Genomic DNA, 27,684 nt, shown 5'->3' with positions numbered 1-27,684 from the left:
CGTATTTATCAAAATTAATTTGACATGAACCAAGTGAAAACATTATCGTCTACAGTCGCAAGAGGGCTCTCTATGCTGCTCAGTTCTCCTGTAGCCTCTCCCTGAAAACATAGAGCGCCCTCTCGCGGTTGTAGATGGTAATGTTTTCTTATTGGTTCTTGGTTCTAAATAAATCCGACTTATAGTCCAGTGTGACTTATATATGTTTTTTTCCTCATCATGACGTATTTTTGGACTGATGCGACTTGTACTTAGGTGCGACTTAGTCCAAAAAATAAGGTATAATTAATTATTTTTTCGTACTGCGTCGCTCGCATCTGTTAGACAGGGTGTATTTAACTTCCTTATTTAGGCTACTGTCTTGTTTAACTGTATTATTTATTTGATATTTTAGTCTTTTGGAGGTGGCGTTCACTGACGGAAGTGCTGAAATAAACACAGGCTGATTTCAGAGACATGTGTTTAAACATATATATATATATATATATGTTTACATGCATGCACCCTTTAAGTCAGCTTTAATCACCTTTTTGGTAGTTCCATGACTTAACTGTCCATAACACCATGGTTCGATATGAAATATGCACAAAGGAAGCGCGCACCAGCGCCTTTGAGCACAGGATCGTTTCCACGCTCGCTTAACTTGCACCTAGCGCTAAAGTGAAGTGTTCTCAGTCATTCTGTGACTGAATAAATTCACTTTGTTTTGTCTTACTCATTTAAGATTTTAGTTTTGTTTTAACATATTTGTTCCACAAAGAAGTGTGCTTCATTTTGGCCAAGTAATAATAAAAGGAAACCTTTCATTTCAAATTTGTATTGAATATAATTTTGTAAAAAAATAAAACAAAAAAACTGTGAAATCAGTATAATGAACATAGGAATAGTATAGATAGGAGGCATGGGTGCAAATATGGAGGAAATGCCAGTTGGTTTAACCCAATTGTGACCATAATTAGTCCCAGTTAGCTTGATGTTGAGAAAGGTAAAAAATAGTTTTGATGTCATTTTGGCTGTGAATAGCTAAGGTTAATGATCCAATACAAAGCCAGTTGGTTTTTATGAGAGGGTGAAGGCAGATTAGTAGAAAAATTCCTGCAACAACCATAGTACTTGAGTGAATTGTTAAAAAACAACAACAATAGATGCTTAAATATCTCTCTAGCTGTTATTTATTTATTGTTTTGGTAGTAGTGTTGTAATTTGAAATTTTACTTTCAAGGATCGTACAAATACATTTGTTTTTGTGATGTATAGAAAAAAAGAGTGAAACGAAGGAAACGTAGCCAGAAGACCCTTCACACAGAACCCACAGCTGAAGACCTGGAGCAGACATGGCAGATAGTGTCTCAAGAACTCAGAGCATCTGGCTTTCAGGTAAGTGATAGAAAATCAGTAACAGAAAGAAACAGAATGAGATTTAAAGTTTTAGTTAAGTAAAATCAAACATACACACACACACACACACACACACACACAATCAGAATCTTTCAGGCCTGTGGGTGTGGGAAGCTGATTATCCTCTCCAGTACCAATTATCCCAAAACACCCTATAAATGTATTATACATTAAAAGACTGGCGATTCTTGTGCCCCCTTCAATTACTTACTCTTTCTCTGCATATGCGGTGAGCAAGGCTGGGGAGTAACGAAATATATGTAACGGTGTAATGTATTTTAAAAACAAAATATGAGTCACTGTATTTCATTATAATAACATTTGAAATAAGGGATAATCAGCTTACAGTTACATCTGAAAAGTATTTTACATTACCAGTGATTACTTTTAATTTTGATGTCATACATTAATATTTAAGTAAACAGTTTGGGGATTTTAAGCAATACAGATTCTGCGTTGAAACAAAAAAAAAACTGCGTGCAGCTATCTTGTTTATTTAGTAACTCGTAAACGTGCATATATGCTCATCACGAAACAAAAAAATCTCCTAGAGGTCACACTTTGCATTCAGTTAACACATCCATATGAATCGTGCATGAAATAAAGGTTTATGAAGTCAAACGATAGCTTTGTGCTTTACAGATTAACTTGAAGTCTTTATTCATTCAAAATTTTCAATAAATAGATCATATTTGCTCAGTAATGCAAGTTCATGAATAGATGAATCTTTTGATTCAATCTTTTAAAATAATAATTTCTTTTTTTTAACGAAGCAAGTGTGGAAACCAGTGGTTCACAAACTGGATAGATCTTAGGTGCAGGGCTTACAAAATCGCTATCCCGACGTCCCGGGGCTATTGTGTTTTCAAGTCGGGGTCCAAAATTTATATCCGCCCTGACCAACAGGCTATCTTGAACACTGATGTAAAATTCCTAACTCGATTTGCGTTGTTCACTCACCTGAAGTGGTGAAAAGGATCGTAGTAGATCGTTTGCCGATTCAAGCATTTTGTGCACATTCGGAGGTTGAGCGCACTAATTCAAAGCATGCGCTTAGAGCAGCGTTTCAGACAGTGTGCTTTAAACAGAACTGATTCCTCTTTCACGTATCCTTGCTTCTGAATGAACACATAGACACAAAATTATTTCAAAATAATTGTCTCTTGCAAGTGAACGTATACAGTGGAGAAAGAAATTTCCTGTGCATTATTATACTGGATCCGTGCACTCGATCTTAAAGGGGCAGTAGCCTTTAAATACCAGGCATTCCATTAGTGGCACCTGCTGTCACAGAGTGACATTTGAGTCTCATTCACAAAGGTAAAAGCGGACCAATTTTTTTTTTTTTATTATTATTATACAATCCAAATAACATGTATTTAGTGTCTATTTTGGATCGTAATTCAAATGGTTTCTTCTGATTTAAAATAGAGAACAGACAAATTTGTTTAAATTTGGATATTTCTTTTAGTTGTATGATTATTATGTTAATTTTTTTTTTTTTTAGGATTTGTTTAAAAATAAATAATAAAATACTATTTTTTATATATATATATATATATATATATATATATATATATATATATATATATATATATATATATATATATATATATATATACATCCCGATATGCTACTAGTTTTTGCTGATCGTGCTGAAGTTCAGCCGATGTCTTAGTTAAATTTATTTTGGGCTACCAAAACCTGAAGAATACTTGCCCAAAGCACTACCAGGGATTTTGACGTATTGCGAGCCCTGAGGTATGTTTCTCAAAAGCATCATTAATTATAACATTGCTTGCGACCATATGAAACGTGGCCTGTCAGTTTCTTTTGTGCCAATCGCTTCTCCATAGGTAGGATTATCTTATATATTTCTTAAAGTTTGGTCCATTCATTAAACAAATCTGTTGTATAACTTAGACAACTGTGCCAGTTGTTTTGGCTACTTTTATTATGTGTTTGGTTCTTGTTTACGTCAAAACTGAAACCAAGCCATTCACACAGAACACGTTTCACGCATTTTCTAGAGAGGGATGTATTCTATTGCCCTTGCACTTGCGTCTCACACAATAGAGCCGCATGTTTAGAAAGCCATGTAAAATGAAGGTGGGTTCAGTTTTTTTCCAAAACATATCTTTAGACTATGGGTTTTCCCCATCCTACTTAAATCTTGTGTTTAAATGAAAAATGTACTGTGTTATTGGCTTTCACCCCTTTGAATTAAACTATGAATGCACACATGTTGCTGTTTTGTTTATAGTTCTTTAAGCTACTTAATTATAATTGGTTTATAAACATTATTTTAAATATTATGCACTTTTTTCAGAGTCATATTTTCTTATGCTTTAAATAAACGTTAGTAATATTAGTAATATTTTGCCCAATGTGCTCTCTTGTGGCGTAAGAAGCCAAAAGCTTTTCTTCACCCTAACTAAAATTATGCATTTTAGATAATATTTAATTGCAAATTTGAAATTAGTTTTTCAGCCATTTTGACAGCCCTATTTCGCGCAGCTGCATTGTGGCACTAACACTCATATAAACAGTAGCTGTGAAGATCGCGGGCACAGAGGAACGCAGAAACTAGTTGTCAGCGCTGTCCTGTGATTTATAAGTAACTTAGAATCTCAAAATTGTATAGTTTTATAGCATAATTTTCTACTTTTGAAGGAACTAGGCTATTTACAACCCACAGCTTCTAAAATAATATAGAGACGGTATGACTAATTAACACACGCAATCACTCGTACTGGTACTTTGCTATATTATCTTTATCTGATCTTTATTTATCTCTTACACTGAGCAATAATCTTTAAGAAATGTTACGAACATAGATAAAATAACTGCTTATAGTGAGCTATGATGTCAGATCGCTCTTTCAATAGGATAAAATATCTCACCTTTACTAGTCAATCATATTTACAATGTACAGACCTTGTCAGTGAACTATGAGGGCCAAAAAACAAAACAAACAAAATAATCGTTCATTAATCATAATCAAGGTAAAATGTTCCATTAATCGAGGTTTTGATTTTAGGTCATAATCGTCCAGCCATATTTCAAAGTATTCTAAAGAATTTAGATTGTTAGTAAACTTGAGTATTCTAACAAAATGCGTAACTGATTACTTTCTAAAGCATGTATTTTGTAATCTGTAGTGAAATACATTTTAAAAGTAACCTTCCCAGCCCTGGCGGTGAGTTTTGTGTTGCTAAACATTCATCTGGGAAAACTCACTTGGTTTGTAACACATCTTTAAAAACCTATGCCAACACAGGAGAATACATCAACATGTTTAAAAATATGCAATTTATAGTATATTGTGATTTCAAAATAAGTTTCTGACATTCCATTTGGCCAAATATTAAAATGAAATGATTTAAATGTTGAATCACATGAAACATCTCCAGGTTGTTGGTGCCCTCTGCAGGTATTTGCAATAATATAGGCATATTACATTATGTATTTTACAGTGTTGTTCAATAAAACCATGTAGTTGGTTTTGATACTTTGAATATATACATTGTCTCGTTCTAGTGTGCATTTTGTCTCTCCTAAGTGCATCACACCCCTTTTGTTCCAAATATTTTTCCATGTTTATGATTTTCCTTTAATTCTTCAGGTCAATCACGTTCATGGAAAAAAAAAAGTTTGAATAAGGAAAGCAATTGGAATGATTAATAAGTGAGATCTTATTTTAGTCCTTCAAAGTAGTTGAATTTAAATAAAATTTAAAATCAACTTATTTTCCCCTTAAAACTATACATTTTCTCAGTTTAAACATTTGATGTTATCTATGTTGTATTCTGAATAAAATATTGAAATTTGAACTTCCACATCATTGCATTCTGTTTTTTATTCACAATTTGTACATTGTCCCAACTTTTTTGGAATCGGGTTTGTATACAAAGCACTATATTCTTGCACATCTGGTTAAATGTTAACTGCATTTCATTAGCTCTGTACTTGTACTCTGTACTCTTGTACTTAGGTCACCAAAGGCTAAAAGTGGGTTGCCATCCTAAGTATAAAAAAAAAGGTGCTTAAATAATTCCTAAAGAACCAAATCAATTGTAAAACAATAAAATAAATATAGATGTCGAACCTTTCCACTTGGATTTCACAGGTTTTTAATTTTGTTTTTATGTTCTGTGTGGAATCGCTGAAATGTGACTCAAGCACCACCCCGATTGCACAAAGCACCCCATAAATGAGACCAAGCTGCAGCAGCGCTGCAAACCCTACTGCCCACCTAGACCCGCTCGGCGCAAGTCCCTCTTCACAAGGAACACGGGGGGGACCGAGGCATTGCCCTTGCCACGGTACCACGGTGGACGGTACCACAAAAGGCCAAATGATGGCACACTTCAGCTTTGTACACCAAACTAGGAACAGGGAAAATTCTTTCATCCTCCATTAATAGTAGCAAATAGTGATATTAATACTAACATTAGTGGCGTGCCCTAATGCTAGTATTACATGTTACTCTCACTATCATTCAGAGATGAAGACTGCCATCTAGCGGTCAGGATGTTAACTCAAAACTAAACAATTAGCATGAACCTTTTTTGAGAATCGATACAGTATGGCCAAACAAAATATTGCAATACTCCCATTAATCGATATTGTCTTAAACCATTGATTTTTTTTTTTTTTTTACTTTTTGTTCTCCACTAAAAAAAAAAAAAAATGCATTGCAGTATCAATTTTTGCATTTTATTTGAGGCCGAAATTCAAAATGGTTTCGTATTAAAACTATGAATATTTCAATTGGAGACTTTTCTTACACAATTTTGTTAATAAAAATTTATGAAGATCAAAGTGATTCTTAAATAGTGTGTTACATGCAAAACAAGCAAAGACTAGGTTGTGTGATGCTTTTCTTGTTGGCTTGCAGTTGTCAGAGAGTTTGACAGAGGGTGCTGTGCCCTTTGATGCCACGTCTGAGACTCCAGTAGATGAGCAGAAGACAGAAGCATTGGGCAGGATTCAAGACTGTATTATGTCTTGCACAGGACCTGAAGCTTTGAGTTTACTTCGTGCTGCACGGTAAGGGAACCAAACTAAAACACATAGTATAGTTTAATGTTTCACCCCATTTTTTTTTAAACACCTAACTCTATTTTTGATGAACTGATTGATTCACCTGGTCTCTGAAAGATGTAAATTATTACCAATTTATTAAAGGGTTCAGAATAGATCTGTCATTAAATTAAAGTTATAACAATTAATATAATTAACATTTTTAATGTTATAAATTCAAAGAAAACCAAATACTTGTGCTATATGTATGGCATTTGTTATGGAGGACCGATTTAGGCATCCATACTTGTTTCGCTGATATATAAAAAAAGAGAGAGAGGTTCACTATTTTTCCTAAATGCATTAAAACTTTGTATTGGAAATGTACACACTATTATATTAAATATAACTGGGGTTGGAGAAATTATTATTTTTTGATTCTCTGATGTATTATTGCCTTTTGTGATTAAATTGATTCTGAAAATTGCAATGGTAAGGTCTGTGTGGGAGCAAATTTGATGATAGTCAGATTCCCTATGATGAACCTAGTCCACAATTGAAAGCCCTAGAATGGGTGTGCAGGTGACAGAACTGGACCTTGTCTGTAAATTCCATAAACTAATTAAGAAAAATGTAGCTCAGGAAACATTTTTTTTAATCTGATTGGGATTCTGAGAATCTAAGTTAGATCACTTAAAGGAATATTGCGTAGGTTTTGAAATTTCTAACCGTTAGAGGAACTGCAGCCAGTCTCATGCTCGTTCTCAGTGCGCACGCTCATACGAGCATGACCACATCAACCACTTTTTTACTTACAAGGAGTGTCCGTGGGTGTCTGAATTGTGCTGCCGGAGGCTGGTCGCTTCTTTTCATCCACAGAGTCCATCTGAAAACACTATTGCCGCTGCTTACTATAATGGCTGGCGTGCCATACGGTTGTAAGCCCAAGTAGAAGAGAACGCGCATGACGTCACATTTTGTGAATTTTCGCGCCAATTTGGGCCCGACTCCTCCACACACAATTGAGCCTACAGGCTGATAAAGGTAACAGTGGTGGACAGTCGAGGTGTCATTCTTTTTTGTACATCATGGTTGGCTCATACATGTACAAATGAAAACTCTATCTTAAAGATTTTTTTTTAAGTAAAAGCCTCCACATAGCTCCTTTAATAATGTGAGTTGCCTAAATATTCCCACCCGTAATTATAAGTGTATTAAAACTTTCTTGACACATGGTGTTAATCATATGTATAAAGATGCTTCTTATTTCTACATTTCTATTTTTCTACATTTCTACATTTCTATTTCTATCTCTTATTATACAAAGCATGCAAGTAACTTTAGTTAAACATGCTATCTGGGTTTTATTTTTTAGAAATGACTTATTTTAAGATGATTTTCTCCATTTATTGATGAGCTGTATCGACTGTATATGTGTCTAGTGGTGGGCGTAATAAACAAAATCTTATCTTGTGGTGTGACCAGGTTTATTTCATGATAATGATTGTGAGTCTGTATAACTTACAGAATTCAGTAAACGAGTACCAAACTTGCATTATGACTGTTTTTTGAATTGTAGAAAGAAAATGTTACTCATTCTCTTGCAAAACTGTTGTTTTAAATCAGGGCAGTGTGGCCTGAAGGAGACACATTTGGATCTGTTGAGGTGGAACCTGAGGAGGAGCTTGAGCTTCTGAAGCAGATACTTTTCACTAAACTCCCTAGTAAGCTCACATTACATATATATCTGTACCTGATACTGTCACACATTACATTATACTTCTTTACTAGGGCTGTGAAAAAAACAAAGGCGATTATCATGCGCAAGAGAAAACTACAGTATACTTCCATTTAGGGCTGGATGATTAATCGAAAAGTAATCGAAACCGAAATTCAGAACCCGTATTAATTTTCCCATGTCGGTTATTTAGTTTTTTTTAATCCTGTTAATACTTCCCCCTTAAAAAAAAGCTTAGAATCTCAAAACTTATCATAGCATATTTTTCTACTTTTGAAGGATTTCTAAGGAAATATTGCGATCAAGTAGCACACCTAGGTTCCTAACTGATGATGAAGAATTGACAGAGCAACCATCAAGTCTTAGACAGTGTTCTAGGTTATTACAAGCAGAGTTTTTAGGCCTTATAATTAACACCTCTGTTTTTTCTGAATTTAGCAGTAAGAAATTACTCATCATCCAATTTTTTATATCGACTATGCATTCCATTAGTTTTTCAAATTGGTGTGTTTCACCGGGCCGCGAGGAAATATAGAGCTGAGTATCATCAGCATAACAGTGAAAGCTAACACCATGTTTCCTGATGATATCTCCCAAGGGTAACATATAAAGCGTGAAGAGTAGCGGCCCTAGTACTGAGCCTTGAGTTACTCCATACTGCACTTGTGATCGATATGATACATCTTTATTCACTGCTACGAACTGATGGCGGTCATATAAGTATGATTTAAACCATGCTAATGCACTTCAACTGATGCCAAAAAAGTGTTCAAGTCTATGCAAAAGAATGATGTGGTCAATTGTGTCAAACACAGCACTAAGATCCAATAAAACTAATAGAGAGATACATCTACGATGAGATGATAAGAGCAGATCATTTGTAACTCTAAGGAGAGCAGTCTCAGTACTATGATACGGTCTAAATCCTGACTGGAAATCCTCACATATACCATTTTTCTCTAAGAAGGAATATAATTGTGAGGATACCACCTTTTCTAGTATCTTGGACAGAAAAGGGAGATTCGAGATTGGTCTATAATTAACAAGTTCTTTGGGGTCAAGTTGTGTTTTTTTTTATGAGAGGCTTAATAACAGCCAGTTTGACGTTTTTGGGGACATATCCTAATGTCAATGATAAATTAATAAAAGTCAGAAGAGGACCTATGACTTCTGGAAGCACCTCTTTTAGGAGCTTAGATGGTATAGGGTCTAACAAACATTTTGTTGGTTTAGATGATTTAACAAGTTTATACAATTCTTCCTCTCCTATAGTAGAGAATGAGTGGAACTGTTTTAATTGAATTAATTGATCGTTCATTTAAACGATGATAGATCATGGAAATTACTGAATATTGACATCCCTAAATGCAAATGAGTTGAATGGAAACCTGGCTATTGTCTGAATCAAACCATGCTTCTGAACAAATGTGATTCATGGTTCTGGGCAGCTCCAGGACAGCTGTCTCTCCGAGCACAGTGCTGTCTGTGAGCGGGGTGGAGTAACGTAGCCCTCAATCACACTGCAGTGTTTGTGAGAGCTGACAAATTCTCCACCCCATTTACAGAGTGAAATTCTCTGACTACCTTTATCTGCCAGGACTGTTGTTGAATCTTCCAAAAGTTTTGGCTTGGGGTCCTTCACATACGGCAGCAGCACTTTCCACCGCTTCAATAAGGGCCTGCCCGCCGACGTGCCTGACTTTAAATCGGCGCTAATAAACACAGATATCGGCCGATGCCGATATATTAAAAAAATTAAATATATCGGCCCACTGATATATCGGTTGACCTATAGCTGTGGTCATACAGTAATAGCAAGCTGAATTGGGCTGATTTGCACTCAAACAGATGGGAATCTTGCAGATACATTCACATTCACTCTCACATAAATAAAAACAAATAACGAAAAAGGCGATCGCTATAAGTTCCACCTCCATCAGCTGAAAGGTGCGTCAGAGAGCGTCATGAGTCTTCACGAGGGAGTGCCAAAATTCAAATATACTATCACCTTTTAATCATTATTTTTTCCGGTGGATCGTCTCATTCTGTTTGTGACACTGTAAGCTGCAAAACCTTGCAGTTTCTTTACTACCAAGACCCAGTTTTCGACCGTGAGTTATTCCATAACGGAGGCAAACAGTTCTGTCAATGAAGAACTGAAACGTGAACAAAGGAATAATGATCCATATTACAACCTTATTGCTTCGTTGGAATAAACGTGCTTCATGAGATGTCGTTCAGTGGACCCTTACCTTCCTAATAGTGCTGCAACAACGCGTCGATGTCATCGATTACGTCGACTACAAAAATACGTTGACGTGCGTGAAATGCGTCGACGCATCACACTGTTTGTTTTCATCTCACGTAATGGCATACTGGGAATGGAGAAAGTTGCATCCTATCACAAAAACAGAGACCATTGTTATCAAAAGTATGTGAATACTTTAAACACAGGACAAATAAAATGGCCCTTTGTTGCCTTTGTAAAACCGATATGGTGAACCACGGCAGCACAACTGCGATGCGCGAGCACCTCAGAGGAAAACATCTTGGGGCTCTCCGGTGTTACGGTTTAACTGGTTACCGTGTGATCTGGTGACCAACTTCCTGGTTCAGGTCTGATATTCTTGCTCTTGCGGCATTCTGAAAAGTTGAGATGTTTTTAACTCAATGCGGTGCGGACGCGCCTGGAAAAAACAAGCGCGTCGCACCCCGTGCGCGTCGCGACCGGGTCGCTTCCATTATGAGCGCACTTACACTGGAAATTACGAACTTGAGCGCGCAATAGATGTGATATGCGAACGGCCCCTTAAAAGACAGCGCGACAGTCACAAACCACCGAGCTACCCCGAATCAGCTCCAGATCTCTGGAAACCATGCTAAACCATAGCAGAACCCTGACTACATTTTATGGTTTGTGATGCTAAAGAACATTTCATGACATCTCAGACAACTGTAAATTTATGGCTACTGTGGTTTAATTATAAATGCTATCATAAGCTCATATTTACCATAATAAAATAATTTTATTTGCCTCTTATTTATTTTATACTGTAAAAACTTCAAAAACATAAGTTGAAAATGAATAAAGGTTGAAATATTATATTAGAAGTTATACTTATATTTTTTTTTTGGTAAAGTTATCCAAAGGATTCATTAGCTAATTAAAAAAAGAACATTAGATTAATTATTTATTGTAATAAAAATAATCGTTAGATTAGTCGACTAATCGAAAAAAATAATCGTTAGATTAGTCGACAGAAAAAATAGTTGTAGTTAGTTGCAGCTCTACTTCCTAACTAAACCGGGATTTACAGCTGTGGATGTGTTTATGACTCATTATTACGACGGATCTGGTATGTACAGCGTTTTCATTGCTTATGTTTTTATTTGTACTGCTTAAATGTAGCAAATACAGTCTTTATAAGCTTTCTATTGAAAAACAGCAATCTGTCGTCAATGCTTGAGGCTTAGATCTTTATAATTATACATAGTTTGTCAAGATTAAAATTGTCCCGTTTCATTTAATCTATTCATAAACACTGACACCTGCAAGATGAGGGCCGTTCAGGATGAGGGCGTCGGGGTGCAGGCTAAGAGGTTAAGGCGGTCTTTGCGGTAAATTGACAAAATTACCAAGAAAAGATTTACAAGGTTTTCACTGACCAACCTAAAATGTATTTTGAAAATATTAAAGGGGGGGTGAAATGCTATTTCATGCATACCGAGTTTTTTACACTGTTAAAGAGTTGGATTCCCATGCTAAACATGGACAAAGTTTCAAATATTAAGTTGTACGTTTGAATGAGTATTTCTGTTCCAAAAATACTCCTTCCGGTTTGTCACAAGTTTCGGAAAGTTTTTTTCGAGTATGCCTCTGTGTGACGTTAGATGGCTTCCACAGCTTCCAAACGCGCTCAACGCAAAAGCCTACTCGCGCTCGTGATTCTTTAGCTCCGCCTCCAGGCGCTCGTGTTTTTCCGTGAAAAATCGGTACAGACTATCTTTCTCTTATGAATATAATAAAACTAAATACTTTTTGGAGTTATGAAGGATGCAGTACTACTCTATAGGTACTCATGATTAACAGGATGTTGAGTGAAAACGAGCATTTCACCCCCCCTTTAAGGAATATGTTAAGGAATAAATAATAGAATATGCCAGTTAAACTCTTGAAAACATCCACAAAAAATGTGTGAATTGGTAATAGGTTTAACAGGGTTTCCGCAGGGCCATGAAAAGTGATACATTTAACAATAAGAATTTAAGGCCATAAAAAGTCATAAAAACTTCCAGATTTTCCATACAAAGTCATAAAAAAAACATTTACATTTAAATATGCTTGTCCATTAATTTGTTCTTCCATCAAAATGCGCTCGCAGCAGCAAATGTCATTCATTTGTTTTGCCTGTTGTAGTTCTGTATGAGGAATCTGGGTGGTATCACACTGGTATCACAGCGTTCCAGAACTACAATGTCCATGCGGCAGCATACAGACTTGTCAGAAGGACTTTCTCAGAAACCCGCGCGAACTCAAAACATACTGTATCATACTGAGTCACTGCTTAGCTTAATTGAAATCATCCTGGCTATCACAATGGGAAAATGTACCTTTAACGATCTATGGCTCGAAGATGGTGCATTTAGTAGCTGGCTCAAGCCCGTCGCTAACAATCGGTATCAAGCATCTAAACACAAGATGCGGAAAAGCTGAAATGAGTAGCTGGTTACTCGCGAGCTGTGTTCGGTGCGGACAGAGAGCCGCGTATCCCGGACAGTCCATCCTACACATGAACGAACAAATACTAATCGCAGTTTTGAACAAACAAAAGCATTTGAAATAGCCCAATTCAGTACCACGGTATTCAGGACTCACGCAGAGAAAGGCTTCTCAAAACGCTTGTACACTGAATTTGTGCTGACAAATACATACAAAATATATAAAAAATACCCGCCTTGGAAAGTATGCTCAAAAACTTTTTTTCCCAGTTATTTTTCTGTTATTTCTTAAGTGAAAGTAAACAGTTGAGGAAAAAGATGTGTTCATCGTCTCTTAAAGGGACCGCGTCTAATTTAGCTACTAGCTGCTGTAATGTTAATCCAAGGAAATGAAAGCAAAATCACTCACTGCTCTTGACTGCATTACTTTTTAGTTTTAACAATAATTTATGCAGTCAAACGAAAATTTATCCAGACTAATATATAGAGATAAGATATAAAATTATATAAAATATATATTTTTATACACACATTTTACTAGTAGGTACAGGACACCAATACATTTATGTAAGTGAGTATAAGCAACTGTGACATATTATACCCAAAGAATCTTCATACAGTGAACTACTAGTGAAATAGATAGATATAAATGTTTTCTCTATCTATAAATAAAATTGGGAACAACAATTATTCAGCACCTTATAAAGCACCATGCATTGCTTATGTGTTTTTTTTTTGTTTGTTTTTTTCCTGAATTGCTAATGCAACGTTTTCACACCACAGTCTGAACAAAAGGAAGCATTGCTTGGTAATTGGTTAACAAAGTATTGATAGTTGTGTAAATATTGTCATAATAACAGTTGTCTGTAGTTTTGGTTGATTGTAATCCATTACGTACATTTCTATCAAAGTTATCTGACATTATCAAGACAAATTTGTTCTGACACGGTTTAACTCTTAAGTTATTGTCTTATTTTATAACCATTTTAAAAGCAATAGCAAATAAACTGTAATAATGTGAGAAATGTTGAAGGTGTCTGAGTAAATTTTGGTTTGATTTTATGTTTAATTTTTACATTGAAGACTATCCAGTGCTATTTACATTTAATTATTTGGTTTCTGTACCTGGACACCTACAAATGTGAAAAAAAAAAAAAAAAAAAAATTAAACATTGTGTAAATAGCAAAAATAAATAAAGATTAATGAACATACAAATTAAATAATTTCAGACAGGGCCCACTGGTACAACCTTCAGCGGGGCCCCACTGACCCCAGCTACGGCCCTGCCTGTGGGTGTCGAATACTGTGACCAAACACCAATAACACTTGTTATTTTGGAAAGTAATGCCATAAAATAATTGTTAATTTACAATGTTACTTTACAATGTTACAATGTTACAATTGTTAAGTGTACCTGTGTTCTTGATACTCAAGAAAAAGAAGGCGAAGGCTTCAGTTTCTTAATCTTAAAAATAATAGAATAACTCTTTAAATTATAAAACTTGTTACTTTCAATGAAAGTCAATAATAAAAAAGACTTTTTGAAAGGAATTTTAATGAATGAAGTAATTTATCATAATTCGTGTAGGTCATAAATTCAAATCCTAATAGTCATAAAAAGGTCTTAAAAAGTCTTTTGACTGATTAAACCCTGCAGAAACCCTGGTTAAAGTATGGTGATTGATTGTAAAAGCACCATCTCCTCATTTAGTCAACACGATATTATAAAACAAATGCCATTTAAGGCTTGCACATTCAACTGTGAGTAAGGAACAAATTGTATACCCAAATTGTACATAAAATACTTTTTACTATGTTTTTTTTTTTTTACTTCTTACAGCTGTCGAGATTAACGTGTTGATTAAAGCATGATTTTTTCTATCTTTTCCCATCACATGAAAGGTTGCAGTGATGAGCATTAAGTAGAAAGAGTCTGTTTATCGTGTGAATACAGTGATCTCGTCAGTGAACCGCGTTTTCTCTCACAAAATGCTTTCACCACAACTAACAGCAAACACAATATTGACATGAATACAGTAAGAGCTTCGATAACAGCATCATTCATTATAACGGCAGTTTGGGCAAGTGTGCAGATATACTCGCAATGTGTAATTGACAGCTCCGAACAATATAAAGGGAGCTTGTTTAATCGCTCTCTATAGTTTAATCACAATTTAAATGTAACGGAAACAGGTCAATTTAGCTCAAAGGGAATCATTTAAGATTTTAAAGGGAATTTAAACAGAATCACTGTTTCACGGCTGGTCACGGAGACGCCCTGCGATTCAGTGAACTAGCCGTTTAACATCAAATCTGCGCTGGATACTAATATCCAAACTATAGTGAAACACTATCAATTAGCACAGTAACAAGATCGGGAGTTTAAGACATTAATTTGTAAGCACAAAACACAAGATACTTCTCTTTTCAATATGAATAAGGCTTTATTAGATAAATCTAAGACATAAACTAATCTAACACATAAACGCACGCACACACACATTCACACAAGTTGCAGGAAGGTCGAAAGTTAGGGAAAGATGAGTTTAAGAGAATGGAAATATGGAATCCCAAGGTCACAGCAATACGTTAAATTGCATAGACATGAACAACCATCAATCACGTAATTAGCGCTCGCATTGAGTTCCTCAATGGGGTTAAAATTATATTAGATACACCAGCACAACAAATATCTGGGAATACGTTGCCTTCGTTTGCTGTGAAAGGGACTCCCGTTGAAAGGGGGTTGCTGATTGGCTGGAAGTTCAGTAGTGGCTGAAGTGACGTCTTGGGGAGGCCGTGCTTGGGCGTTGTGTGGCTGGTTGGAGTTCAAATGCGCAGACGAGGTCGACGTTACAAAACTTAACTCAGAACACGAAACTCTCAAACGGAAAAGAAAAGAAATAAAGTTTGACGAGACTAGGTTGTGTTCCTTCTCATCGTGGCATAGTAGCAGCAGGCAGGCACGCTGGAACCGCGCTCAAAGAACAGTGATGACAAACAGCATGGCTAGAAGCATAGCTAGAGACTAGAAACAGACATGGATAATAGCAGCAGCTAGGGACTAAAAGCAAAGATTTTAAGATGTCCTAGGTATTTAAACTGGCTTGTTGGCCACACCTCAAATGTTGTCTTGACCAATCAGATATTGTCTTGGCTCGGGGGGTATCATAAATCATATGTTTATCTTACCAAGCATGTGGTCCGAATGTTCCTGCTCTTGCAGGGTCTAATTTTGGACATGATTCCTATAACACGATTATGATATATTTTACAAATAACTGATTGTCAGGACAATATCAAGCAAGAAAATTCGATTATAACATATATGAATACTAGACATGACTAGACATGACATGTATCCTATAGTTATCCTATGTATCCTATAGTTAGACATGACATGTATCCTATAGTTATCAAAAGACATACACAATAAGTGATTATACATGATAGTCAATAGTCAATGGGACTTGTGCAGTACTCTCTTGGGTTTTCATGTGATGTCCAGCGTTGCATTTCAATTACGAACAACAAATTTGACAATCTCTTCTTCGAATTAAAATTGTCAATAATTGTTCTATTGGTGTTAATGTTGAAAGCTGTTGTGTGAACAAGTTGGTTGGTTGGTTATCTTGCCTGGTTCTTGTGGCACTAGAACTGATTTATGACTTCCTGAGGAATTCGGCTCTCGTGTTTAATGCATACAGCTTTGATAGACTCTTTAATTTGTCTGGTTCGACTCATTTCTGTTACATAAATAACAGATTTATTTCATGCTATGCTACTAAGAGAATGTGTAATGTGAACTTGATCGTTTAGTCACTGGCTTATTCACTGATGCATAAACAGTATTAAACGATTTAGAAAGAAATCTGTGTGAACTTGAATAATAAGCTACACATCAGAAATCACAGATCATGCATTAATGAACACCATTGCTCACTGTTTGAGGCGGTGCTGTCAAATGCATATCTAAAAGTCTGTTTGTAACGCCTGTGCTGACATTGCGACTGAATTAAATGTAAATGTTGTGCTGTTTGCTTATTCTAAGTCTACAATCAAACCATGTGAGTTGATGTTCTCTTGATTTGTGCTTTTGTGAAAATGCAATAATTCTAATACAAAAATGTAAAAAATGATTGTGATTTAATAATCATGGTTATATTTTTTTGACCAAAATAATCATGATTTGACTGTATATACATTATTGTACAGCCCTGTATTCCAGAATGAATAGTTTTTAGTGTCAAAATTGTTAAAGGTGACAATACCTGACATGTATTCTAACAATTCTAATTGATATCATTATTACCCAATACTGGAGTGGTATGGTGATGTATTGCCTTTGTCTTTTTGACATGTAGAGTCGGTTCCTGTAGATTCTGCTCTTGAGGAAGAGGATGGAGTTGAGTTGGAGGAAGAGGAAGAGCTGGAGTCTGTTGCTGTATCTGAGACTGAGTTCAACTTCTTAGATTTCATCAAGAGGTGTGTTGAGAATGAATTATACTTAAAGTGTAAATGGATTTAATTTTTCCTGCTAAAAACTAAACTTCCAGTCTTATGTTTTCTGTCTTGATAATTTATACCAATATGCCAATAATATCGATTGATTTAGCCCTCTGGGGTCTGAGGGGGGTTTTGGGCCCTGGAGAAATGTTGGCATGTTCTGGCATTTGTGCCTTTTCAGTTTATTGTAAAACCGAAATGCATCAATACTCTCTAGATTGAAAGTTATTCAGTACTAAATTTTTTGGACTGTTTAGCAACATTACACAATTGATCTCCTTGATACTCCAAGCTTGGTCTATCTCCTTGTTACTCCAAGCTGTCATTGCTAGTTCTAAAGTAAATATTTCTTATTATGCCAATGGCTCATCCTGAATCCATGGGTTAAGAAAGTAGTTCCACACAAAAGCATATCTTTGGAACACTTTTTGGTTTTTTCCTTACTCCTATACATGCTTGTTTCTTGAACTGTTGTAAATGCAATTGTGCACTACCAGTGGTAGTGTAGATGGCATAAAATTTAGTGTAGCTGGCATAAAATTGTCTGAATAAAACTTTCTTAAATTGTTATAGAAACATATAACCTTAAAAAGCAAAGTGTGGTCTATACACTTTATCGCTGTAAGATAGTCACATGGTCAATTTTTTTTCTAAAAAGTAGCTTTTCACAAAATGTATCAGTGATGGTGGTAATGAAATTTTTTTTTATTTATAATTTACCTGCATTTTTTACCACAACTGCTAATTTTCGGTTTAATTATTTTGTATTAAGCTAAAATCACTATTATAAAAATCAGTTCAGTAATACTCTATAATTAAAATTTTTGATTGACAGGTTTGCCAATCCAGGTGTTGTTCGTCCATACATTATCCTGTTGCGCTCATACTCCCAGAACTCTGTTCACACCAACCACTGCATCACACGCATGCTGCACAGACTGGCTGTGGATCTAAAGATGGAGGCATTACTGTATCAGTTGTCCATCTTTTCCTCGTTTAATAAGATCTTGGAAGACCCAGCGGCGGCTGCCTATCAGGTAACATACACTGATGCTTTCCATTAATAATTCCAATTAATTATTACGGTGTAGTTCTTTCTGTAGTTCTTTTGTAACTGTATGGTGTCTGTAGCTTGACTGGTAGAGCATAGCACTAATGATGCCAAAGTCATTGGTTTTGATGTTTGAAAGAAAGTCTTTGCAGTTCTTAATCTAACACCTCTGCATCTAAATTCTAAAATAAAATACAACGATCAGTTATTTTAAGTTTTTTATTAATTAATTCCTCATGTTTTTTTTTTGTCCTTACAGGAGCTTGTTACATTTGCAAAATATGTTCTGAATCGGTTCTTTGTGTTTACTACTAAAAACAACAAAGCGTTTGTGGAGCTGCTGTTCTGGAAGAATGTAGGTGCTGTAAGAGAAATGACAGAGGGATATAATAAAGACGGGTAATTGCACGTTTTGACCTTGTTTCATATTATGGTTGATGAGAGCTCAGATCTTTGAACTTCATTCATTACAGTGCTCAAAAGTTAGTGATATGTTTTATTCACATTTTCATATATTTTAGGGAAGGCAAGAAAAGCAAATGGACTCCAGAGGAAGAAGAACAGCTTCAGCACTTGTATGAAGAGTACAAAGAATCTGGAGGTGGAGTTCCAGTCATTCACAGTGTCTGTTGTTTGTTTTTTAGTTTTGACCAGTTTTCTAAATCATCTTTGTTATTTTTGTTTTTGTTCTTCAGTGCCAGATATTGTTGAGACGATATTACCATTGCTGAGCATCAGTCGCACTAGACGTGAGGTGGTGTCTCGCATGGTGTCCATGGGTTTAGTGGACAGTGCGAAGGATTTGAAGAAAGAGAGGTATGGTTCTTTTGTAAAACCTGTAGTTAGAAAGTAAAGACTGGTAACAAAGTAGAGACATTTTGCTCTGTTTAAAATCCAGTAAAATTAATAAATACAGTAGGTGGACAACCAAAATGCCTAATACCGCCACGTGTACTGCTGCCAGGTCAGTAAGTCAGTTGCGTGTTAAACTTTTGAATTTTTTTTTTTGCGAAACTACCACCAGGTGGCGCAAAGTGATGGGTTGCGACTGACTGTAACTGTAACATTTTTGTTTGAAATCGGAGATGACACAACAAAGTAAAACAACAATAACATCATAATATAACATTGTAACATACAAAAAAAAGTACAGTGCGTTAATTTCAAAACGTGGGATAGTCTTAGGCTACAGTCTACACATCAAACATTAAAAGAGAGACCTTTGCACATAGGCTCTTACTGCATTCTATTGTTATTAAACCGTCATTACACGGTGCAGCTGTGCCATTCGGCCTGGGCAGTGTTCAACTTTTTTTTTTTTTTTTTTCTCCATTGTGATTTTTTTCTGTCTGTGACATCTGTTACGGTTACATTTATTTGTTACATTTATATGTTTTACATCAAGCTTTTGAATTGTATAGTATTGTATATTGTTATTGAAACTTCATAATATTTCACTTGATTATACATTTAGTCAGGAATTATAGTTTGGAAAAAGTTTTACTATTAAAAAGTTTTCACGTTATGTGAAAACTTAATAAAAGTATATAAATAAATAAAAAGAGACTTAAGCCCTATTCGGACTGGACTAGTTTTACAGGGGGTCGTTAGAGAAATCTGCGTTTCACAGACCTACTTGGTGATTTTAATCCCGTCCAAATCTGCCACGTCTGTGTTTTTCTCACACAACCTCTGTGATAATTCCAGAGCAAATTACCTACCGTTTTTCAGCAAACTCAGTGATCCTCTGAGAAAACTAATCCCGTCCGAATGCGAATGTCGAGTGATTGCCGGTGATATTTTATTTCACAACGCATTTCCTTGTGTGTTTTGGCCAACGTGAATTACCGTAGATGCTCTTACCGCGCGCATGTGATATATTTGCTTACCGGCAAAGAAATAATAATAATAAAACAATACAAATAAAAAAATCAAGAGCAAGATCGCGTAAACTGTTAATACCGGCTATTGTAATATCAACATCAGGTAAGATTACTCACGTTCATTTATGCACTCAGTTACATAATGTTTTAATTACATTTAATAATAAATGTGATTGCCATTACTTTATATGGGTCATTACTTGCTCATTATTTAAACACTTGGTGAATTTTTTTGTTTGTTTTGTTTTTACCCCCTCGTTTGATCAGGAAAGGTACTCGTATCGTGCTCTGGACTGAAGAACAGGAACAAGAACTCCAGATGCTCTTTGAGGAGTTTAAAGACTCTGATGGTTAGTGTAAATTGTGTATTTTAATTCAATGAAATAATCATTTTCATAATCAAGTAAAAATACCATGATTTAATTTTTGTGGATTTAATTGCCCTTACTGTTAAAGTCGCTTACTGTTAAAGTCTTTTTAATCACCTTTATATAGCGTTTTAACAATAGAGATTGTAACAAAGAAACTGAACAGCATTAAAAAGCAATTTTATTTGTGTACATAATGCAAAATGAGTTTAAAAAAAAAACACAATAATTTTAATATCTAATAAATCTTTCACAACTGAACTCACTAAATAATAAAGTTGTTCCTGAATTAAGATTTGATTATTACTGAAACATCTGAAGTTATCACTGTTTTCAGTTATGTCCATTTTGAAATGAAGCATGTTTGAACATTAAATTTAATTCATGAAATCAGTGTAAATGCTCGCTGGTTTTGTCTGTTTCTTCAACATAAGTGCAAAGAATAATAATAATAAATAATAATAAAAAAGAAAATAATCATCACATCCACTTAACTCTGTTTCTTGACTTGAAGCCAAAGTCCTTTATTAATTGTTTTCACTATTATTTTCACAGATGTGCTTGGAAATATTCTAAAGCAGATCACAGCCAAGCGTTCAAGGGCTCGAATAGTCGACAAGATCCTCAGCATGGGTCTAGTGTCCGATCGCAGAGATCTTTACAAGAAGAGAAAACGCGGTGCTCCTGGGAAGGGTACTGGAATGGTGCGTCCATCAACATATGTTCCACAAAACCAAGTGTCAAAACCAAATCTTAAGTGTCAATTTTTTGAATTTGTGATTTATGCTTCATATGTAAGCTGAACAAATAAGCTCTCCATTGATGTATGGTTTGTTAGGATAGGACAATATTTGGCCAAAAAACTATTTGAATATCTGGAATCTGAGGGGGCAAAAAAAATTGGATGTAGTCCAAACTGGTCGTTAGATTTAGGCAAATTCTGTTAAATAAAATATCTCGCTTGGCATTGAACTTTGAGCTTTAGAATTTTACAGATATTATTTATACTCTAATAACAACATTACACACTAACTAAAGTTTAAAACATGGGACCTTTTGAGAGCATAGATATATTTTAGATATATTAGATATATTTTTTAAATGGAAAAATGCAGTTTTACAAATGCTAGAACTTTGGGTTTCTAAGGAAAGATGAGTCCTGTTTTACACTCTGATTGATGCACATAAGCAAACATACACTTGTACCTATTTGTTACCATACTTTATTTTTCTCCTATAATAGATTGCGTGTCTCCAAGCACCTAAGCATTGCAGGTGTGTCACATATCTCACTGTGCACGCCAAGCAGAGTATGTGAGTGGAACGGTGTTATTTTGACTGCAGTGTATATTTTAAAAGAGGGTGCGTCGTGGTTTTCAGTCGCTCCAAGAACACTCCACCACTGCTTCTTCACGAGTACAATTCATGCCAACAGCCTGTAATTTAACTGCTTATTTAGCGAGAATTCATGTTAAACACATTTAGCTATAGCTTGATCCAGATACACATTCGATCTCTCAAATAAGAAGGTTATAATGACGGCAATAGAAGAGTGGGAAGCTATAGTTTTCAAGGAGTTTGTCTGTTCCTTTTACTGAATATTTTCAGGTACAGCACATTCACATGCAGTCACTTTTACAATAATGTATTCAAACAAATGTAATCTTACAGTGATGCAATCTAAAGGGTCCTACCTGTAAGTTGAAATTCATGTAGGAAAAATGGCATTTAAATGATAATTTTGCTACAGTTTTTACTTTGACATGTTAAACGTATCTTATCCATTTGAGGTATGCAATTTGATTTTAATTTAGCAACTTATAAAGCATTAAAATGTTTTTAATTTACATATTAAAACTAGTGTAGAAAATGACAAACGTAAAACCATTTTCATTTTCATTTTGCAGTAAATGTTGTACATGTATAGGATAAATTAATTTTAATTTTGCACTAATTGTTGCATATATGTATCGGAAAATATAAACGGAAACGGAAATACATTTACATACGCTTATTTACTTATTGTATTGTCATTTTGCATGTTACATTTTAAAATGAATTTTTCTACCGATATGTTTCCTTTAAACTTGCATTTACCTGTGCCATCATCATAGTAAAATGATTAAGGTATCTGTAATTCAGAATTCTTTAATAACTCCCAACCAGTCAACATACAGTAACTGCTGTTCTTTTAGCAGATAATACATTTATATTTGTGTTTTTATACATTTCAGACAGAGGAAGAGTTCTTTGATCTGACTGGAGAGCTGCAGGAGAAGGAACTGGAGATAGAGGATGAAGAAGATAAATCTGATCAAGATGAAGATGAACAAGACTATGAAGAGCTTGTTGACAACTCACCCAAAGAAAGACAAAAGAACACGAGTAGTGATAATTCTTTGAAGAAAATTCATAGTCTGAGAAACATGGTCCAAACTTTACAGCAACAAGGTAGGTATTATCAGGCATCATTTTGAGATTCTTTCTAAGTGAAGGCTGAGAACATTCCTAATATTTTGTGTTAACAGGTCTGTCAGGGCCTGTCATGTGGCTACAGAATTCACTTAACCGAACTGCTGATGACCGCGAGGAGGATGGTGAGTTACTTGCCTCTCTGTTACTTCTGCTTGCAGTTAGAGTGAAAGTATTCACAGATCTCCAGAAATATATCTGTGGTTTGAGAGTGTACAGTAGGAGATTACTCAACATGCATCCCTCAAAGTATTTATTTTGGTCTGCATGAGCAAAAACAAGCATATGAATAGTGAGATGTCCATTTTCAAAAGTATTTATAGTATTTATCTTCCTTTTTTATTTGTAGCATTTCATTGTTCTTTGAGGTTCTCCTTGTGTAAGAAAAAAATATGGGTTTATTAACACAAGCACTCTTTTTTTTTTTCATGTAAAAAAGTGTTTTAAAACAAATGCAAAGCCTTCTTTTACAGCATTATAAAAAATATTTACTGTGATGTTACAGCTGTCAGATTTAATACAGTTGGCACTGCATCATCTTTTAAAAAAAAAAAAAAAAACTTTTTTTTTCCAAACTCCTAGTTTACAAAGCGGTTTCAAAATTGAGAGCTTTTTCCAATGTCCTGCAAGGGATAAATGGTGTCCCACATTACCGATTACCGGTTTCAAGGTATACAGCTATTTGAAAATGTTACGGTTTCAAGACCACTAATATTTTCCATTATACCTTTCCTGCGGTATGGCTGTTTTCCATGTCTCCTCAATGACTGAAAGAGTAGGAATCCCTCAGACTGAGTTCAGTGTAGAGAGTAACACTGACCCCTCCTCCTCCTGTTGGTGCGAGTGATGTGTGTGTAGGATGACTGAACTTAAGGCCTGGGTACTGTTCACATTCAGCGTTCCTTTCTGTCTTGCACGGAGCCATGTCCTCACAGCTTTTAAAAGTATCTCAACCACAGATGAGCAAGTATGGATGAGCTAGTTTGCACAATGTGTAAGCCCTCTTGATGACGATCAATAAAATAATTTTTTTTTTATAATTCTACAGTTTCTAATGTTCTGTACATTGCTCAGAAACAAAAAATATTGTGGTCCAGTGGGAAGAATTTTTTTTTTTTTTACCCAGACATTTAATAACACTTTTAAGAACTGTAAAAATAATACCGTGAAACCGTGATATAATAAACAATACAGCAACATATTTCCTGCTAATTAAAAAGAAAGTGGAAATAAATCGTCATGAAAATAAACAGTATATAGCCAAAAGTTTGTAGACCCCACTTTTAAGTAATGGTTTTGCCATTTCAGTAATTGTTGTGAAGTAAAAATTGTGCAAAATGTACCGATAATAGATATTGAAGATACCAAAAGCTCTGGAAAATCTAGCTGTAGCATTGATTTGCCAATAGTTTTCAAAATCAATAATATAAATTAAAATTTTCCACTTAATGTAAAAAGTGTTATATTTTATTAGAAAATTAAAAAAGGTGAGTGTTTTGTAATTAAAAGTTTTACTTTATAACATAAATTTGGTATTGAAGAATGTTATATGTTCACCAATAAAATAATGCTTTTGATTAGGGAACATTATTCACTATTATCTACAAACTGTTTGCGAAATAGAAACAGGCAAAATGATTTCAGTGTTTGCATAACTGTAATAGAGCCTGTTTGCCTAAACCATCTAATGACAGCAGTGAGGCTGATCACACAGGAAGAAGCTCAAACCATAAATGAACCTATAGATACATAATATTCATAATGTATTTATATATTCATATAACATGACACAACAGATAAATTTAAAAGGGAATTCCACCAAATGCTTATAAATTGTAGTCTGTTTGTTGCAAAACGACACAGACACCTGCGCTTTGCATTAGTGGAAGTTGGCACTGTCTATTTCATGCTTCGTTTTCTTTCCCCCAAAAAATATTATCCATATGCTTTGTTACAATTTAGTTTAACCATGTCAGAAATGCATACTGCACCAAGTGAGGTGAACAGTATTTTCTTTTCTTTTTTTTTTCTTTTTTTTTTTTATAAAAGAAAATGTATAAAGGAGAACCCTCAATAATTTCTGACCCACTTTTTTGTCACATGAAATGTAAATGATGTCCAAGAAAAGGAAGAGAAGTCTTGAGTCTTATCTTTTTAAATGTCATTTTCAAATATCATGGTGTAAATTATATATTTATGTGCTATCAGATGAATGTTGTGCGTACTGTTTCTGGGTCCAAGCTCCTACTGCATTTAAGTGAGAATACGTCACAACAGTTGTTGATAAGCACTTCATTTAAAGCACACATTTTAAAAACTCTGAGTGTACAATACGGTCTTCAAGCTCAAAAGAGTCTCAGGCACCAATAATAGCAATTAAGAAACAACAAATCATTGTCCGGCCAACTTGAATTTGGCTATTGAGCATTTAAGTAGTGCAACCGCACACTGTGAGTATGAATATACAGTATATGGTTCTAACCTTTGTCTTGAAAGAACTCCATAAACCAGTGCTTCTAAAACCTGCCCTGAGGACCCCCACCACCCCACATTTAGTTTTTCTATCTCATCTAACCAGAGGTGTCAAGTAACGAAGTACAAATACTTCGTTACTGTACTTAAGTAGAAATTTGGGGTATCTATACTTGAGTGATTATTTTTCAGCCGACTTTTTACTTCTACTCCTTACATTTTCAGGCAAGTATCTGTACTTTCTACTCCTTACATTTTAAAAATAGCTTCGTTACTGCTATTTTATTTCGGCTTGTTTTCATTCCGGCTTGTCATCATTCAAAAAAAAAAAAAAAAAACTATCCAGATAAATCGCGCCATCCGGATGGAGTGAATTTGATTGTGGTTGGATGAGAAGTATAAACATATACCATTCCGACACCCTATTGGTCTGTACGCGATCCATCGCACCTGCACGTGACACAAATCACATCACAGTCCAGCCAGGACATAGACAGTTTTGGGTTCGTTTATTAAAAAACATATTTCTTAAAAGTAGGGTTGGGTATGGAACCGGTATCCGATCGCCTCAGAGTCAGTCCGCTTAAATTTCACATGAAACCAGCGTCAGACCGGTCTCCTCCCGTCTTTCAGCGCGCTCTTCAATCCGCGCAGAGGCGCAGACCGCGAACGGAGCAGCGCATGCGCACTTAAACAAAGAGAGGACACAAGGTATTTGTTTATCGATAGATTGTTAGAATATCCGTATCTGTGCAGTTCTTTGTCATAAATACAGTTTACAAAAGGTCACGAGGTAGCAGTCGGTTTCTCATCTGTAAAGTTTTCGCTCATCACACCACAGCCGTTTCCACCAGCAAAAATCTAGCCCTTAACACATATGAACGAACACAGACTTTAATTACACTTATTTAAATATACTTAATTTAATCATACGTACTTTATACATACACTACTGTGCAAAAGTCTTAGACACGTTAGTATTTTCACTTAAAAGAATGGTGTTCGGACAGTTATATATTTTGCTGTAGTGTGTCAGTATAAAATATCAGTTTACATTTCCAAACATTCATTTTGCCGTTGTCAGACTGCTTGTGCATTCAAAATCGCACTAGATTATTATTAAAATTAATGGCAAACTGATATTTCCTACTGACACACTACAGCAAAAGATATAAATAACTGGCTTAAAACCCTTTTTGGGGAGAAAATACTAATTTTTCCATAAGACTTTTGCACAGTACTGTATTTTAAAAACGACCTTGTTGCTGCTTTATAAAGAATGACCATACAGTAATTCACAGAACTGATTTAAGACAGTGACAGACAGCACTCATGTTAACTAAATATCAGAGTGAGTGACAGAGATACAGCAGAAACATTATGTATGGTTTTGTATTAAATAATGACCCAGATTGTGAAATACATTTATTAGCTTTAGATTAAGGGAAGCACAACTTGCACAACAAGCTATGGATTTATTTTAAATATTTGTAATGTTCTTTAAAGTTATCCATAGTTTTTTTGTGGTTCTTTTTTTTAAATTATCGGTTCAGGCACCGTTTAGGAGCCGGTACCGTTTTAAAAGTATTGAAAAGGCACTGGACCCTACTTAAAAGTTATTATTTCTCACTGGCTCATTTACCAAATGAGTGCTTTTTCTTCGTCTTCCACAAATTAAGCTACTGTAGGTAGTTCGGTAGCGAGACGTTTTAATAAATTAGCGTTTTCGATTGACGATGCGATTGACAATGTTGTGATAAGAAGGCTATACCAACTTTGTAACTCGTTCCCCCCCGAACACTGGACATACCAAATACAAGAAGCTATCAATCAAGAAAGTATCAGGATTATGATTTATTTTTCAGTTTTAGTTTTAGATTAATCACTTGGATTAATCATTAATTTTGACAGCACTATAATGTTTACTGTAAATAGACAACCATACAAGTGTAATTGTTACTAAGCCTGCACCAATGTTCTTGTCCATTGCCTTCGCAGATTCCTGCAGCTAATCTTGGTTATTGATGACAAGCCTCTTTTTGCACCATAAC

At 35.1% G+C, this 27,684-nt stretch overlaps 1 protein-coding gene across 1 annotated transcript in view; it reads left to right on the top strand.

The window, feature by feature from the left end:
- LOC113055613 (protein timeless homolog) overlaps positions 1 to 27,684 on the top strand; it is a 78,458-nt gene that overhangs the window by 38,582 nt on the left and 12,192 nt on the right. Inside the window, exons 10-21 of the mRNA XM_026222034.1 lie at positions 1,258 to 1,377; positions 6,299 to 6,450; positions 8,050 to 8,147; positions 17,246 to 17,366; positions 18,223 to 18,424; positions 18,698 to 18,837; positions 18,960 to 19,039; positions 19,134 to 19,254; positions 20,589 to 20,671; positions 21,245 to 21,393; positions 22,924 to 23,140; positions 23,218 to 23,286. Coding sequence (XP_026077819.1) covers positions 1,258 to 1,377; positions 6,299 to 6,450; positions 8,050 to 8,147; positions 17,246 to 17,366; positions 18,223 to 18,424; positions 18,698 to 18,837; positions 18,960 to 19,039; positions 19,134 to 19,254; positions 20,589 to 20,671; positions 21,245 to 21,393; positions 22,924 to 23,140; positions 23,218 to 23,286 — 1,552 coding nt within the window. The remainder of the gene's footprint in view (positions 1 to 1,257; positions 1,378 to 6,298; positions 6,451 to 8,049; positions 8,148 to 17,245; positions 17,367 to 18,222; positions 18,425 to 18,697; positions 18,838 to 18,959; positions 19,040 to 19,133; positions 19,255 to 20,588; positions 20,672 to 21,244; positions 21,394 to 22,923; positions 23,141 to 23,217; positions 23,287 to 27,684) is intronic.

The sequence above is a fragment of the Carassius auratus genome, chromosome 36 (assembly GCF_003368295.1).
Source record: "Carassius auratus strain Wakin chromosome 36, ASM336829v1, whole genome shotgun sequence".
NCBI classification, from domain to species: domain Eukaryota; kingdom Metazoa; phylum Chordata; class Actinopteri; order Cypriniformes; family Cyprinidae; genus Carassius; species Carassius auratus.
The sequence above is the reverse complement of the archived record's forward strand: the minus strand, read 5'-3'. Positions and strand labels throughout refer to the sequence as shown.